Raw genomic sequence first — 18,596 nt, forward strand, 5'->3', positions numbered from 1 at the left:
TGTGACCTAACTCTACATGGCTATCTGGGGCTCTGTTGGCTCTGTTTGGACAACTGTTGAACGCAAAAGGAAAAGACATGCCTGGATGGAATCGAACCTGTAACCTTGCTGTTACCAGCCAGACACACTAACCAATTGCACCACAGCCAGCCTAGCATTTAGCACTGTGAAAACCATCCTCTGCTAGGCATGATTTCATTTTTGCACCTCACTCTATCGCATGGTCCAATCACAAAGCCCTGCACCCAGCATGTGTCTCATATGACTGTCTACAAGTAAGATTTAGGTTAGCAGTCTATTTAGTGTGTGTTGGTGGTATGGTGGTGAGCATAGCTGTCTTCCATGTGGTTGGCCTGGGTTTGATCCCTGGACATGTCATGAATGTGAGTATGGTTTTGAAATACTACAAATCTCTGGAGAGAGAGAGAGAGAGAGAGAGAGAGAGAGAGAGAGAGAGAGAGAGAGAGAGAGAGAGAGAGAGAGAGAGAGAGAGAGAGAGAGAGAAGGAGGAGGAGGAGGAGGAGGAGGAGGTTGGTTATTCATTTTAGGCATCTAGAGGGATAGAAACCTTTGCAAACTTTAAAATACTAAATTTCGTAATCGTAATTACGAAAATGTGCGTAATTTGCGAAAATTACGAAATTTCGATTACTGCTAAAATCGTAATTGTAGTAATTTCGCGAAATTTCGGAAATTCGTAATTAGGTCATTACGCTCATCCCTACACCCGGCATATAATACGACCCCTGACTTTTAGGAAGAGTTTCAAGAGTTAAAAAGTAGCCTTATACGCCAGAATATACAGTAGTTGTTTCGTTGATTGGTGTGCTGTAAATATGTTTTTTATCAACGTTTTTTCATGGTGTCGGTCATGTCGTGGTGTTGGTCGTGCACTTTGTTGGATGTGTGTACGAGCCTTTACTCAAATATGCCTATTTGACAAGCCCATACTAGAGGTGGTGCTTATCCATTAGGAACTGTGAGATTCCTAGCTCTTATCACAGATCCTTGATATCAGGCAGATGTGCTTTCTACTCTATGCCGCACTGCTAACAGTTTACAGTTGCCAGTCCAAGACAGTTTGCTGTTAGCAGGTTTCATTGAACAATAATAACGTGTCTACCAATAGATAAATGTGTCCTTTAGCATCTTCTGAAAAATGTTGTTGTATTGATTTGTTTAGCATTCAGTAATAACTCAGGGAATCAATACTGAATCCCAAAACTCACAAACCTGAGCCTTCACATTTCAAGTTTCTATTGAATCCATGTAATATCTCAGAGAATTATTACTCAATACCAAAACTCACAAATTCAAGTTCATATGTTTATGTTGTAAGAACCAGCAAAATGTTGCTGAATTATATTTGTGCATCTGTTGTGAATGCAAGATGTCTACCCTGCCTATAATTAGGATCTGCACAAATATGCTGGTAGTCATTCAGAGGCAGTCTACTTTGCTAAGCGCTGACACCTATCCCTGCTGTCTAAAAAATGTAAGTTTAACTTATGGCTAGCTGCTCCCATTTTATCTTTATGCATGCATTCCGTTTTTTTTTTCAGAGGTTAGTGTTCTAGTGTATAATTGTAGCATCTGTTTTGAATACACTGTGTGTATTTTGCCTCTAGGGGGCTCTGCACACCTCTGTTGGTAGTCATTCAGGTGCGGCCTGGTCGTAGGATGTGCTGTCATTCCCCTCTGTTGTCTATAAAAAAAAATGTGTAAACCATTTTATGGTCAGTTGCTCTTGTTTGTTAATTAGTTAGAGGTTAGGGTCCCTTCCAAAAGGATGGCCTCATTGCAGTGGTAGGGTCCAGTACAGAATACTTTGCATGCAAACTGTTTTGGAAGCTAACATCCTCCATTAATGTTAATTTGGTGCATCTGTTTTGAATGCAAGATGTGTACCCTGCCTATACCTCTGCACACCTATGCTGGTAGTCATTAAGATGCAGCCTACTTTGGGAATAGAGTTGGGCCGAACCTCCGATTTTAGGTTCGCGAACCAGGTTCGCGAACTTTCGCGGAACGTTCGGTTCGCGTTAAAGTTCGCGAACCGCAATAGACTTCAATGGGGATGCGAACTTTGAAAAAAAAAATAATTATGCTGGCCACAAAAGTGATGGAAAAGATGTTTCAAGGGGTCTAACACCTGGAGGGGGGCATGGCGGAGTGGGATACACGCCAAAAGTCCCCGGGAAAAATCTGGATTTGACGCAAAGCAGCGTTTTAAGGGCAGAAATCACATTGAATGCTAAATGACAGGCCTAAAGTGCTTTAAAACATCTTGCATGTGTATACATCAATCAGGTAGTGTAATTAAGGTACTGCTTCACACTGACACACCAAACTCACCGTGTAACGCACCGCAAACAGCTGTTTGTACTAGTGACGGCCGTGCTGGACTGGTGCGCACCATGGCGAGAGTGCAGGTTTTGGTGGCTTTACAGCCCATATGGTCGGCCTGGCTGATGTAGCTGAATGACAGAACAGTGACTGTCCAGCTGATCAAATTTGGTCTGACCACAATGAAGCAACGACCTTATTATCTTTTGTGTGCCCCCCGAGACACTCATCTAGGCGCCGGTCATTGCTTCATTGTGATACGCAAGCCCCTTCACCATGGCAAGGTAATGATCACGAAGAGGAATGGGCGCATGTACATGCCTTTTCTTTTGTTGTTGCAGCTGCCCTCAGTGCAGCCAGAAAAATTAGGCAGTCATGTACACGCACCATAAAAATTATTACAGCGGCCGCTGCTAGCAGCGGCCTAAAAAATTCAGCAATCCGCCTGGAGTCCCGGACCCTGTTGGTGGTGGCGGAGAAGGTAGTGAAGCGGCCTGCAGGCAGACATGCTGTGTGGAGGGACTGGGAGCGACTTAGTCTTTTTGGGGCAGGCCAGGCAGCCAGTCACACGGCGTGCAGGCAGAGATGCTGTGTGTGCGGGGACTGACTTAGTCTTGGGGCGGGCAGCAGCCCTCCGGGATCCATGCCTCATTCATTTTGATAAAGGTGAGGTACTTAACACTTTTGTGACTTAGGCGACTTCTCTTCTCTGTGACAATGCCTCCAGCTGCGCTGAAGGTCCTTTCTGAGAGGACGCTTGCGGCAGGGCAGGAGAGAAGTTGGATGGCAAATTGGGACAGCTCTGGCCACAGGTCAAGCCTGCGCACCCAGTAGTTCAAGGGTTCCTCATCGCTGTTCACAGCAGTGTCTACATCCACACTTAAGGCCAGGTAGTCGGCTACCTGCCGGTCGAGGCGTTGGTGGAGGGTGGATCCGGAAGGGCTACGGCGAGGCGTTGGACTAAAGAACGTCCGCATGTCCAACATCACCATGAGATCGCTGGAGCGTCCTGTCTTTGACTGCGTGGACACGGGAGGAGGATTAGTGGCAGTGGTACCTTGCTGGCGTTGTGCTGTCACATCACCCTTAAAGGCATTGTAAAGCATAGTTGACAGCTGGTTCTGCATGTGCTGCATCCTTTCCACCTTCCGGTGAGTTGGTAACAGGTCCGCCACTTTGTGCCTGTACCGAGGGTCTAGTAGTGTGGCCACCCAGTACAGCTCATTCCCCTTGAGGTTTTTTATACGGGGGTCCCTCAACAGGCAGGACAGCATAAAAGACGACATCTGCACAAAGTCGGATCCAGTACCCTCCATCTCCTCTTGCTCTTCCTCAGTGACGTCAGGTAAGTCAACCTCCTCCCCCCAGCCGCGAACAATACCACGGGAAGGTTGAGCAGCACAAGCCCCCTGCGACGCCTGCTGCGGTTGTTCTCCTGCCGCTGTCCCCTCCTCCTCCTCCTCCCCCAAAGAAACACCTTGCTCATCATCCTCTGAGTCTGACTCGTCTTCTGCACACGACCTCTCTTCTTCCTCCTCCTCCCCCCTCTGTGCTGCCGTAGGTGTTGAGGAAACAGCTGGGTCTGATGAAAATTGGTCCCATGCCTGTTCCTGCCGTAACGGTTCCTGGTCACGCTCATTCGCAGCTTCATCCGCCACTCTACGCACAGCACGCTCCAAGAAGTACGCGTAGGGAATTAAGTCGCTGATGGTGCCCTCACTGCGGCTCACCAGGTTGGTCACCTCCTCAAACGGCCGCATGAGCCTGCATGCATTTTTCATCAGTGTCCAGTTGTCGGGCCAGAACATCCCCATCTTCCCAGACTGTTTTGTTCTACTCCAGTTGTAGAGGTACTGGGTGACGGCTTTCTTCTGTTCTAGCAGGCGGGAGAACATGAGCAGGGTCGAGTTCCAGCGAGTGGGGCTATCGCAAATGAGGCGTCTCACCGGCATGTTGTTTTTACGCTGAATTTCTGCAAATCGTGCCATGGCTGTGTAAGAGCGCCTCAAATGCCCACAGAACTTCCTGGCCTGCTTCAGGACATCCGCTAAGCCAGGGTACTTTGCCACAAATCTTTGAACCACTAGATTCATGACATGTGCCATGCAGGGTATGTGTGTCAGCTTCCCCATATGCAAAGCGGCAAGCAGATTGCTGCCGTTGTCGCACACCACGTTGCCTATCTCCAGGTGGTGCGGGGTCAGCCACTCATCCACCTGTTTCTTAAGAGCAGCCAGGAGAGCTGCTCCAGTGTGACTCTCCGCTTTGAGACAAGCCATGTCTAAGATGGCGTGACACCGTCGTACCTGGCATGCAGCATAGGCCCTGCGGAGCTGGGGCTGTGTAGCTGGAGAGGAGAACTGCCACTCAGCCAAGGAGGAGGAGGAGGACAGCGAAGAGCATGTAGCAGGAGGAGAGGAGGTGGCAGGAGGCCTGCCTGCAAGCCGTGGAGGTGTCACAATTTGGTCCGCCGCTTTCTGCTTGCCATCGTTCACCACCAGGTTCACCCAATGGGCTGTGTAGGTAATGTAGCGGCCCTGCCCGTGCTTGGCAGACCAGCCATCCGTGGTCAGGTGTACCCTTGACCCAACGCTCTTCGCAAGAGATGACACCACTTGCCTCTCAACTTCACGGTGCAGTTGGGGTATGGCCTTTCTCGAAAAATAAGTGCGGCCTGGCATCTTCCACTGCGGTGTTCCGATGGCCACAAATTTACGGAAGGCCTCAGAGTCCACCAGCCGGTATGGTAACAGCTGGCGAGCTAACAGTTCCGCCACGCCAGCTGTCAGACGCCGGGCAAGGGGGTGACTGGCCAAAAGTGGCTTCTTCCGCTCAAACATTTCCTTCACGGACACCTGACTGCTGCTGTGGGCAGAGGAGCAGGAACCGCTCAAGGGCAGAGGCGGAGTGGAGGAGGGTGCCTGTGAAGGTGCAAGGGAGAAAGCGGCAGAAGCAGATGATGCACCTGAAGGAGGAAGAGGAGAAGGAGGGTGACTTTTCTTTTGTGTGCTGCTGCTGCTTTTGCTCAGGTGGCCATCCCATTGCTGTTTGTGCCTTTTCTCCAGGTGCCTTCGTAAGGCACTTGTCCCTACGTGAGTGTTGGCCTTTCCACGGCTCAATTTTTGTTGGCAGAGCGAACAGATGGCTTTGGTCCGATCTGAGGCACACACATTAAAAAATTTCCACACCGCTGAGCCACCCTGGGATGTGGGCACTATGGGGACCTCAGCAGCTGATGCTGAAGGGCAAGTTGGCTGGCTGTACATAGGTGGCGATACATGGTGCCGGACTCTGCCACCAGCTGTTTCTGACGAAGAGCTGCCCCAGCTTCTTTCAGCAACTTCTCTCCTCCTACTACTCTCTGACTCCCCCTCTGAACTGTCCCCCTCTTCATCTCCTCTATTGGGAACATACAGAGGATCCCTATTACCGTCATCATCGTAGTCATCCTGCCCAGCTTCGCTTGCCTCAGACAAATCCAAACTTGCACCATCAGTAGGTCCTTCATCCTCCTGACACGTTACATCCATAGTGTTGCCGCGTAACTCAGACATATTAGCTGGTGAAAATTAATCTGGCTGTAACAACAATGGCTGTGCATCAGTGATTTCAACACTAAATAATTCTTGCGAAGTGTCAAATGCAGCGGAAGTGGTGCTAGTAGTAGCGCTGGTGGCTGAGCAAGATGAGGTGTTCTGTGTCGCTAAATACTCAACCACGTCCTGACAATCTTGGGAGGTGATGGGACGTGCCTTCTTCCGAGCACTGTACTGTGGGCCAGGTCCACACGAAATTACATTTACACGACCTCGCGCAGACCTGCCGGGTGGCCTTCCTCTGCCTCTGCCACTACCTCTTCCTCTTCCTGTTTTGTCCATATTGGGTATGCACGGAGTGGTATATCACACTGCGTGCACTCACGTAGGTAGGTGGGTTCACTTAACTGCACAGGTATGCGCACTGATGCGGTGGGTTCACTGAACAGTACAGGTATACAGTGGCAGGTTCACTGAACACAACAGGTATGCAGTGGCGGGTTCACTGAACAGGTATACAGTGGCGGGTCCACTGAACAGAACAGGTATACAGTGGCGGGTTCACAGAACAGGTATGCAGTGGCAGGATCACTGAACACAATAGGTATGCAGTGGCGTGTTCACTAAACAGGTATACAGTGGCGGGTCCACTGAACAGAACAGGTATACAGTGGCGGGTCCACTGAACAGAACAGGTATACAGTGGCGGGTCCACTGAACAGAACAGGTATACAGTGGCGGGTCCACTGAACAGAACAGGTATACAGTGGCGGGTTCACAGAACAGGTATGCAGTGGCAGGATCACTGAACACAATAGGTATGCAGTGGCGTGTTCACTAAACAGGTATACAGTGGCGGGTCCACTGAACAGAACAGGTATACAGTGGCGGGTTCACAGAACAGGTATACAGTGGCGGGTCCACTGAACAGAACAGGTATACAGTGGCGGGTCCACTGAACAGAACAGGTATACAGTGGTGGGTCCACTGAACAGAACAGGTATACAGTGGCGGGTCCACTGAACAGAACAGGTGTACAGTGGCGGGTTCACAGAACAGGTATGCAGTGGCAGGATCACTGAACACAATAGGTATGCAGTGGCGTGTTCACTAAACAGGTATACAGTGGCGGGTCCACTGAACAGAACAGGTATACAGTGGCGGGTCCACTGAACAGGTATACAGTGGCGGGTCCACTGAACAGAACAGGTATACAGTGGCGGGTCCACTGAACAGAACAGGTATACAGTGGCGGGTTCACAGAACAGGTATGCAGTGGCAGGATCACTGAACACAATAGGTATGCAGTGGCGTTTTCACTAAACAGGTATACAGTGGCGGGTCCACTGAACAGAACAGGTATACAGTGGCGGGTCCACTGAACAGAACAGGTATACAGTGGCGGGTCCACTGAACAGAACAGGTATACAGTGGCGGGTCCACTGAACAGAACAGGTATACAGTGGCGGGTTCACAGAACAGGTATGCAGTGGCAGGATCACTGAACACAATAGGTATGCAGTGGCGTGTTCACTAAACAGGTATACAGTGGCGGGTCCACTGAACAGAACAGGTATACAGTGGCGGGTTCACTGAACAGGTATACAGTGGCGGGTCCACTGAACAGAACAGGTATACAGTGGCGGGTTCACAGAACAGGTATGCAGTGGCAGGTTCACTGAACACAACAGGTATGCAGTGGCGGGTTCACTGAACAGGTATACAGTGGCGGGTCCACTGAACAGAACAGGTATACAGTGGCGGGTCCACTGAACAGAACAGGTATACAGTGGCGGGTCCACTGAACAGAACAGGTATACAGTGGCGGGTTCACAGAACAGGTATACAGTGGCGGGTCCACTGAACAGAACAGGTATACAGTGGCGGGTTCACAGAACAGGTATGCAGTGGCAGGATCACTGAACAGGTATGCAGTGGCAGGATCACTGAACAGGTATGGAGTGGCAGGATCACAGTACAGGTATGCAGTGGGCTGAGGGCTCACTGAACAGAACAGGTATGCAGTGGCAGGATCACTGAACAGGTATGGAGTGGCAGGATCACAGTACAGGTATGCAGTGGGCTGAGGGCTCACTGAACAGAACAGGTATGCAGTGGCAGGATCACTGAACAGGTATGCAGTGGCAGGATCACTGAACAGGTATGCAGTGGCAGGATCACTGAACAGGTATGCAGTGGGCTGAGGGCTCACTGAACAGAACAGGTATGCAGCCAGGAAGAAGTTAAGCCTAACTAATCTTTCCCTATATGAGAGACTGCAGCAGCTCGCCCTACTCTCACTAATGCAGGCACACGAGTGGCCGTAATGGCCGCCGCTGCCTGCCTTATATAAGGGGGGGTGGGGCTCCAGGGGCTAGTGTAGCCTAATTGGCTACACTGGGCCTGCTGACTGTGATGTAGAGGGTCAAAGTTGACCCTCAGTGCATTATGGGGCGAACCGAACTTCTTCCGCAAAAGGTTCGCGTGCGGTACCCGCACGCGAACCACCTACGTTCGCGCGAACCACGTTCGCGCGAACCACGTTCGCCGGCGAACCGTTCGGCCCAACTCTATTTGGGAAGCGCTGCCACCTCTCTGTGCTGTCTAAAGAATTATTACACGTAGTATTGATGTATTAAGTGGCAACAATACAATGGTGTGGTGTATACATAAAGCATGCCATTTCAAGCCTCTGCACTTTCTTAAATCTCATTTATATTCATTAAGCTGCGGTAAGCATAATAACGTGCAATGCAGAAAGACTTACTTCACAATGAGTAGAGCACAATGAAAAACATTGCTTGCAATGCATTACACTATACTCATAATGCGTAAAACTTAACATACGTTATTTTGCTTACCACGGTCTAGTGAATCTACCCAAAAATCTCAAAGCCTCCCTCTTTCTCAAAATCGATTTGAGAAAATGCACAGGTTCAAAATGTCATACATGGTTTGTCCATTTAGCTGTAAGGACAATATTACTTATAAACCAGTAAATACAGCAGGAAGGTCTGAAGAAGCCACTTTCTTTTGTAGAGGTCTTGCAGTAAGCTACAAAATTAATATTGTTATTGAGCTTCTTCCATGGCACTGCACATCAGCACACAGGGTATAACATAACAATACAAAATAAACAATGCAACAGACAGTTAACAATACAAAACAAGGGTTAACAATACAAAACAAGGCTGGATTACTGCTGATGCAGTGAATCAACTTCATATTTTTACACAGGGTTGGAAGATATGCACACACATTACACTGCATTGTGAGACAAACCGGGAAGAGAGCCCTGACCAAAAGGCTCTAGGTTTAACCTCCTTAGTGGTATGGCCGACACCCGCCGAGCCCCCCGTGAACACATTACGCAGCCTGGATCCAGCGATCGCGCAGCCTCCCTGCACAGCTCCGGTCTCTCTATGGGGAGGATCAGGTTTGCGCATGACGTCATGTGCGATCCTCTCCATAGTGAAGACCGGAGCTGTGTGGGGAGGCTGCACCGATCGCTGGATCCAGGCTGGGACTGGGTAATGTATAAATGGGGGAGTGGCAGAGATCGGGGGGTGCCAGGCACTTCTACTAGCTAGCCTAGTGCTAGCTAAAGGTTTTTCAGGCATGGGATCTCATTTATTATACTGGGGGGCACAAACTGGCAAAAACTCCTGAGCGGTGTAATGCTCAGGAGGTTAAGGGATGGGACAATAGGTAAGGGGAAACTGTGTATGAGATGGAAGAAGTGGTGGTCATTGACTGAAGTGTCCTAGGTAGAAAGGTATACTTGGCTGACGAGGTGAGTTTTAAAGGGAAGGTTCAGGGACAGTTGGTAAAAAATAAAAATCCAAATCCACTTACCTGGGACTTCCTCCAGCCCGTGGCAGGCAGGAGGTGCCCTCGGCGCCGCTCCGCAGGCTCCCGGTGGTCTCCGGTGGCCGACCCGACCTGGCCAGGCCGGCGGCCAGGTCGGGCCTCTTCTGCGCTCCATTGTGCGTTCCATGCCGGCGCGCTGACGTCATCGGACGTCCTCCGGGCTGTACTGCGCAGGCTCAGAACTACTGAGCCTGCGCAGTACAGCCCGGAGGACGTCCGATGACGTCAGCGCGCCGGCGTGGAACGCACAATGGAGCGCAGAAAAGGCCCGACCTGGCCGCCGGCCTGGCCAGGTCGGGTCGGCCACCGGAGACCACCGGGAGCCTGCGGAGCGGCGCCGAGGGCACCTTCTTCCTGCCACGGGCTGGAGGAAGCCCCAGGTAAGTGGATTCGGATTTTTATTTTTTATCAACTGTCCCTGAACCTTCCCTTTAAGATTGCACCTTAAAAAGGTGAGTGTGGATAAGTGGTAGATGTGTTTAGGAAGGTTGTTCCAGAGGAGAGGAGACAATCGAGAGAAGTCTTGTACCCTAGGAGGGTTTCAAGCATTGTATGGGATGAAAGACAGAATGTTAGTACTGCGCTCAGCCCTTTATAGTGGCATAACTAAGGAGCTGTGGGCACAAGTGCAATTTTACACTGACCCCACCTCAGCTGGATGGATGGATGAAAACCATTTCCTAATGATAACAGCTATGCAAAGCACATATAAAGGTGATCATTACAAGCATAGATAGCACCAATGAAGAGCTATTACAATGGATGAAGGAGGGCTTCTGGTGGGCCCCTCAGATCCAGGGCCCTGATCTTGTTGGATCTAGTGATGATCGCAAATCAACAAATTACAATTTCACAAAATTTTGCGTACACTTTCGCAATTAAGCTTATACGTAATTACGATTTGCAAATTCAATTGATTTCATGCAGACATCTGACCATCTGCTTTGATGAGGCCCGTAAGCCAGGGGCTAAATTTGCAAGCAAGACATTGGGAGTTTGTAGGGCCAAGACTGTCAAGGAGTTGAGGACTGTTTTTCTCAACCATGGGGACGAGGGGACTCTGTGTCTATCTCTCATTATATGGGGGGGGGGGGGGGGGGTCTGGAGTGCTGCAGAGTAGCGAGCGCCGCTCAGATTGTGGCAGGCAGCTCCGCTCGACATAGCTCTTGGACAGACCCCTCTGGTCTTTCTTCTTCAATGTGTTCTACGTAATGTATGTTTTGCATAATGGTTAACTTTGTGTAATGCTTAATGTATGTTTACTGTAATTTCTTAACTTTGTGTAACTCTTAATGTATGTTACTGTACCATCACCGACCCTATATGTGCCAAAAATAATTCCGGGTACAATCCACCGATGTACTTGGCGAAATAAATGATTCAGATCATAACCGGAACAAGGTTCTCCAGCACCCAAGGCTGAGACCCCAAAGTGTGCCCCTCCATCCCTCCCAACCCAGCCATCACACACTGATTGCTATTAGAGTAAAAGACATCCCAGCCCCCCCCCCCCAACACCTTAATCTTTTGTTATCTGGCCCTGCAGTCACTGCCATGCCCTTTTCTTATTTCCCTCTGCTTTAAACTCAATGATAGCTGAATGAGTTGTGCGCCCCCTCCTTCACTGCACCCTGAGGCTGGAGCCTCTCTCGCCTCTGCCTCGGCCCGGGCCCTGATTCTGATTCATTCATAATTTCGCATAAAATTTCTTGCTGACTTTAGCAGTGAATAGCAAAGTTCCCATACACGTTATTGACACTAAAATTGCTACATGTTGAGAATAGTAGGTACAAGTCAAATAAAGAATTTTGCAAAAAGACCTTAGAGTTTTTGAGAAACTCGATTTTAAAAATGCAAGTAAAACATGTTTTTTTAAACTTAGAAAAATGACAGTTTAAAAACCATTTTTCTTTGCATTTTTAAAATCGAATTTCTCAAAATCTACATGCGAAATTTCGGCCCACCGCATCCTCTGCATCTTCTATTGCTATGCCACTGATGCTTTCACGCTGCATATTTACACTTCATATTATTATTACCTTTATTTTTATAAAGCACCCACACATTATTCAGCATTGTACAAGGGGATGCAGATGACAAATTTTCATGGGTAGCGAGTAAAAACATAGGAGGAGACTAACAATTACTGCGCGGCGGCCCCAAGTGGGGGGGGGGGAGAAGCCAGGGGAGGCCACAGGAAGTGCTGATTTCTGGAGGAGGGAGTGCTGAAGAGAGGCCTAAGGTGAGGGAAGGGGGAATGGGTCCCCCATCCCCACAGGTGTATGCACCCGCTGCTCCCCCTCCAGGCTACCTATACTGGGGGAAACTATACCAGGCTATCTATACAGGGATAACCTAAACCAGACTACCTGTAATGGGGCACCTATATATGGCTTCCTATACTGGGGGCACCTATATATGGTTACCTATAGTGGGGGCACCTATACATGGCTACCTATACTGGGGCACCTATACCTGGCTATCTATACTGGGGGCAACTATACCTGGCTACCTATACTGGGGGCAACCATACCTGGCTATCTATACTGGAGGCAACTATACCTGGCTACCTATACTGGGGCAACTATACCTGGCTATACTGGGGGCACCAATACCTGGCTGGCTACCTATTCTGTGCGTGTTTTGTTTTTGTTTTTTAATATCCTGCCAGGTATGCCTTTTCAATTTCTGTTTTGAGGGCGTTGGAGGGGGGGGGGGAGGGGGCATCCAAAGCTTTGCAGGGGACTCAGTGATTTTTAGTTATGCCCCTGCTGTTCAATACAGTTTCCAAAAACGATAAATAATTCTGGAGCTATCCTTGGATATACAGTGGTGTGAAAAACTATTTGCCCCCTTCCTGATGTCTTATCCTTTTGCATGTTTGTCACACTTAAATGTTTCTGCTCATCAAAAAACATTAACTATTAGTCAAAGATAACATAATTGAACACAAAATGCAGTTTTAAATGATGGTTTTTATTATTTAGTGAGAAAAAAACCCTCAAAACCTACATGGCCCTGTGTGAAAAAGAAATTGCCCCCTGAACCTAATAACTGGTTGGGCCACCCTTAGCAGCAATAACTGCAATCAAGTGTTTGCGATAACTTGCAACAAGTCTTTTACAGCGCTCTGGAGGAATTTTGGCCCACTCATCTTTGCAGAATTGTTGTAATTCAGCTTTATTTGAGGGTTTTGTAGCATGAACTGCCTTTTTAAGGTCATGCCACAACATCTCAATAGGATTCAGGTCAGGACTTTGACTAGGCCACTCTAAAATCTTTATTTTGTTTTTCTTCAGCCATTCAGAGGTGGATTTGCTGGTGTGTTTTGGGTCATTGTCCTGCTGCAGCACCCAAGATCGCTTCAGCTTGAGTTGATGAACAGATGAGATGAACAGATTCTCCTTCAGGATTTTTTGGTAGACAGTAGAATTCATGGTTCCATCTATCACAGCAAGCCTTCCAGGTCCTGAAGCAGCAAAACAACCCCAGACCATCACACTACCACCACCATATTTTACTGTTGGTATGATGTTCTTTTGCTGAAATGCTGTGTTACTTCTATGCCAGATGTAACGGGACACGCACCTTCCAAAAAGTTCAACTTTTGTCTCGTCAGTCCACAAGGTATTTTCCCAAAAGTCTTAGCAATCATTGAGATGTTTTTTTAGCAAAATTGAGATGAGCCTTAATGTTCTTTTTGCTTAAAAGTGGTTTGCACCTTGGATATCTGCCATGCAGGCCGTTTTTACCCAGTCTCTTTCTTATGGTGGAGTCATGAACACTGACCTTAATTGAGGCAAGTGAGGCCTGCAGTTCTTTAGATGTTGTCCTGGGGTATTTTGTGGCCTCTCGGATGAGTTTTCTCTGCGCTCTTGGGGTAATTTTGGTCGGCCGGCCACTCCTGGGAAGGTTCATCACTGTTCCATGTTTTTGCCATTTGTGGATAATGGCTCTCACTGTGGTTCGCTGGAGTCCCAAAGTTTTAGAAATGCCTTTACAACCTTTACCAGACTGATAGATTTCAATTACAGTACTTTTGTTCTCATTTGTTCCTGAATTTCTTTGGATCTTGGCATGATGTCTAGCTTTTGAGGTGCTTTTGGTCTACTTCTCTGCGTCAAATAGCTCCTATTTAAGTGATTTCTTGATTGAAACAGATGTGGCAGTAATCAGGCCTGGGGGTGACTACAAAAATTGAACTCAGGTGTTATAAACCACAGTTAAGTTATTTTTTAACATGGGGGGCAATCACTTTTTCACACAGGGCCATGTAGATTTGGAGTTTTTTTTCTCACTAAATAATAAAAACTATCATTTAAAACTGCATTTTGTGTCCAATTATGTTGTCTTTGACTAATAGTTTTTGATGAGCAGAAACATTTAAGTGTGCCAAACATGCAAAAGAATAAGAAATCAGGAAGGGGGCAAATAGTTTTTCACACCACTGTATAGTAACTTCCAGTTTTCAGATGTGGTGCTTGGTAGCTCTGTTGTTGCGCCCTCGTTGATAAATCACCAGCCTGCATGTCATATCAGCAGAAGTAATATGGCCTTTGACAGAAGAATAGGAGAAAACACCTCATCACCTCTTGCTGTGGAAAGGTGTAAGCTTGTTGAAGAAAAGGATCAAAATGCAAAATTAATGTTTAATCAATATTTGCAGAAGGCTCCATTCAAGGGTCACATTAAATCAGGATGAGGGCAGGAAGGATCAGCTGTTTCAGACTAAAATCATCCATCACTGGGAAACTACGTTTAGCCTTTATCTAATTCTATTAGTCCATTGAAATGTTTCATAGCTTTTAGGTGAAATCTGCAGGGCAGTTTGCTTATTGCATTACTAGAAATAAACTGTCGTATTTCTCTACCGTTTTGTCACAGAGACACCACAATGAGACAAGAAGATGGCAGTAATCCCACTCTGGACTCTACTGGGATGTTCCACTGGTGTAAAGCAATTCCGCTACAGCAAGCCACGCTGGTCAGTGTTTATGCTGTGTATAGTCATTCATTCATATAAAAAAGCAGCTACTTTTGTTGTTATCATTTTGGCTTCAGCATCGTATGTTAGTTTGAAGGTTGAAAGTCTTTTAGTGGAACCCTAACGACAAATAGTAGCAGGTAATGCATTATTCAGGATACCCAATTTTGCATTCATAATCTACGTCAGAAACACTTCTTATGTCTATATATTGCTGTATATTGGTATGTAACTCTACTCTCCCATTGATGTTTAGCCTAGGCTATTAAGTTATACAACTGTCTCTTCTTAATGCGCTCTGGGAGATCAGTTGTTGTTTCTGCTCATTTCGAAGCACACAACAGACAAACATTCCGCAGTGATGCATCTTGCCAACAGTAAAAATGTTGCCACCAGTGTCAAACGTGAGTGAAAAATGAAATACTTGCCTACTTAGCCAGAGGCTTCCCACGCTGTCCTCCAGACCTTCACTGCTGTCTGGGACCCACCAGAACATCAGGGACACATACTCCTCTGAGTGTGCCCGGGCCTGCACAGTAGCACAAAGCTGCTCCAGTGTACTGCACAGGTACGGCCATACTCGCACAGGCGCAGTATGGCCTCGCCCACGTCTGAAGATATGCGCGTCACCGATGTTCTTTTCAGACAAGCCCTTGTTGGAATTGTTCAGGGTGAGGGTGCTCGGAGGGATAATTAGCTTCTAATGCAATTGTATTTCATCCTTAGAGGACCACTATTGTGAAAATTGTAACATTTAAAATACATGTGTACACATACATGTAACAACTACATTTCTCCTAAAATGCAATATGAATTGCTTTTCTCCGATATTGCTGTTCCTTACAGTGGTGTTAAGCAAGGCAGGGAGCACTGGAGCAAGACGTGGTGTGCCAAGACCCCAGTCCCAGTGTCTCTTGGGGCTGACAGTATCAATAGTAAAGATGGGTCGGCACCACCAAGTATAATTATAGCTATTTTATTGTGTCCAAAGACAGCAGTAAAAGTATGCAGTAAAAGTCTGACAGCTCTGACATGTTTTGGACCAGTTCATCTCCTCATGGGGAATCCTCAGTATTCCTTTATTTGTTACATAAGCAATCCCTAAAAAGGATCTATTAAAAAAAAATGTCAGCCAGCTTGCTTACTCATATTCACACTATTCTGGCAGTTGGACAAAACAACTGCCATTTAGTAAGAGCATTTGAAAATAAAGAAACCCCTGAGAATTCCCCACGAGGAAATGAAGTAGTCCAAAACCTGCCAGATCTGTGTTTTACTACCTACTGTAAATGACAGGGAGATAAGAACAAAACAATTTATGATGAAAATGTTATCCATTCAATCGTATCAGACTTTGGCTGATTCTATGGGCCTGATTCACAAAGCGGTGCTAACAGTTAGCACGCTAGTGAAAAGCCCTTTATCACGCCTAAACTCTGTTTAGGCATGATAAGATTAGGTGTGATAAGTTTAGGTGTGATAAGTTTTTAGGCGTGATAAGTTTAAGCACCAACTGGGTTAGCACCGCAGTGCACAGCTGATCAAAAGTTTTGCAGTAGCAAAGTCTGGTGCACTTTGCATAGAGTTTAATGGCGCTGCTTTGCGTGCGGGACTTTGCACGCTATCTACACTTATCTAAACTTATCATGCCTAAACTTATCATGCCTAAACTTATCATGTCTAAACTTATCATGCCTAAACTGAGTTTAGGCATGATAAAAATGGTTATTACGCCTAAAGTCTTTAACTGGGTTATCACCGCTTTGTGAATCGAGCCCTATGGGTTAGTCCTTTCCATGCTGTCTGATGTTGTACAATTTATAGTACATTTTATTCTGGAACAAATGTACAATTTTTATACATGCATATGCTGTATACGTACACTAATTTTTTGCGATAGTGGTCCTTTAAAAATATAAAACTACTGAAATAGCAGCTACGTTTAACTGGTAAGGATTACTAACATGTCACTGGTTCTCTCTCTTAATCTACTCAGCAAGGATGCTGATTACACTACAGAAAACCATGAAAATATAGCATAAATGTTTAGGGAACTTTGTCAGAAACATGCACAGTTGGGAATTTGAATGTGGATGTTGTTAAAGTTATTTTCGTATTCTTCTAAGACTTGGTATACGTGGAAAGAAAATCATACGCACAACTCTGGCTTCTTGGCATATCTAACATCATTGTATTGGCAGATCTTGTCTTAGAATTGGACAGACCAGCTGTTGGCTATATCTGATAGATTTTGCTTTTGGTGCCCGAGAGCAATGCCAAGATCACAATACACACCTTAATATTATACCATACACTGACAAATGTGATTATTATAAACCAGCATTTTCCATTCATCTAATCTCAGACTGTATTAGACCAGACTTTTAGTTGACTATCAGCATAATTTCTTCCTCAGGCAAAACGCCATTATTGACAGAGAAAGCCTTGCTAGCAAAAAAAAAAGGGAACACAAGTCATGTATGTAAAAAATTGCAAAATCATTAGCATACATGCCTCCAACAGCATACATTATCCTAATCTTTACTAATTATATTTGAATAAGAGTTAAATTCTTTAAAAATACAATCTTGTCATGACTAAATGGCACTTACACACCCTATGCCAGCATCACTTCAAATTAAAAAGAGTGCCTACTACTCGCTGATAGCACTAAATCCAGACATCTGCATCCAAGATGTCCACAGGTGTAAGAACTGTAACGGGGCATTAAAGCGGTATTGTCACCATAAAAATCAAATTTCAACAGCAACTGGTCTACGAGTGTATTAAGTGATAAAGATGCTATTCCTGCATTCAAAACTTTTTCTGCTGTTATGGTTTGGAGTTATCACATACTTTAGGAGCACTGGCCCTAGTGCCAAACAGTGCCAAAAAGTTGAATGCTGGGAGTTATTTTGAATGCTGGGAGTTCTTTTTATCTATAATATATTCCTCCTCTTCCATTTATTTCCCTGCCTAGCTGATCACTTGTGTTTACAAGCAAGGCTGAGGTGACTCCGTGATTGGATGTGTAAATAAAAAAAAGACTCTGGGAGGAGGGCAGCTAATGAATACACAATGGGCAAGGGAAGGGAGGGGGGGGGGGACAAGAGTCAGGGAGGATATGATGTCAGCATTAGCTTGGCAAAATGGCCACTGCCTAGAATAGGATTTTCTGCTTTTCCTTTGTAAAACTCACAGGAATCATTAAGTGGATAGCACAATACATCTGTTATGTAAGTAGAAGTAGTATTTATCTACTTATATATGTGTTTTTTATTTCTAGGTTAGCATGGGTGTCGCTTGTTCTTTAAGGCCTGGTTAACACTGACACGGATGGAAAATTGATCCATGTAAAAAAACGATTTGGGCAAGGATCAGTTTTAAAAGGCTCAGCTTTCCATCCAAGACTGTCCACTCCGCGCAGTCATTTACATCGGTCCGTTGGTACAGATCCGTTTGGCATGTTTTGCCGAACAGACCAGAAGTTCGGGTCTATTGCGATATTACAGGATGCACAGATGGTACATCCTGCAATATGGCAATAGACCCAAACTTGTGCTCCATTCGGCGAAACGTGCTGAAAGGATCTGTTCCAACGGACCAATGTGAACAGATCCATTGTTTAACATTGAATCCGTTCACATCCATTCTGGTCGGTTCTGTTACAGTCTACTAAACCTTCCATTTTTTAAGCCGATGTGAACGGGGCCTAACTGATGACAACACCAGAAACCAGCTACTGCTACCGTTTTGAGGGCGTGATTTTTCCTCAATAAGCGCAGAAAAATCACTGGACAAAGTAGCGTTTTGGGAGCGATCGCAATTAGCGGTTCTATACATGCTAATCACGATCGCTC

The 18,596-nt window shown here is 46.4% G+C and overlaps 1 protein-coding gene across 4 annotated transcripts in view; it reads left to right on the forward strand.

Annotated features, from left to right (window-relative positions):
* Window positions 1-18,596, forward strand: part of KCNU1 (potassium calcium-activated channel subfamily U member 1) — a 330,251-nt gene that overhangs the window by 211,005 nt on the left and 100,650 nt on the right. For all 4 annotated transcript variants that reach the window (XM_068274953.1, XM_068274954.1, XM_068274951.1 and 1 more), the window contains one exon: window positions 14,637-14,736. In XM_068274953.1, coding sequence (XP_068131054.1) covers window positions 14,637-14,736 — 100 coding nt within the window. The remainder of the gene's footprint in view (window positions 1-14,636; window positions 14,737-18,596) is intronic.

The sequence above is a fragment of the Hyperolius riggenbachi genome, chromosome 3, assembly GCF_040937935.1.
Source record: "Hyperolius riggenbachi isolate aHypRig1 chromosome 3, aHypRig1.pri, whole genome shotgun sequence".
In the NCBI taxonomy this organism is placed as follows: Eukaryota; Metazoa; Chordata; class Amphibia; order Anura; family Hyperoliidae; genus Hyperolius; species Hyperolius riggenbachi.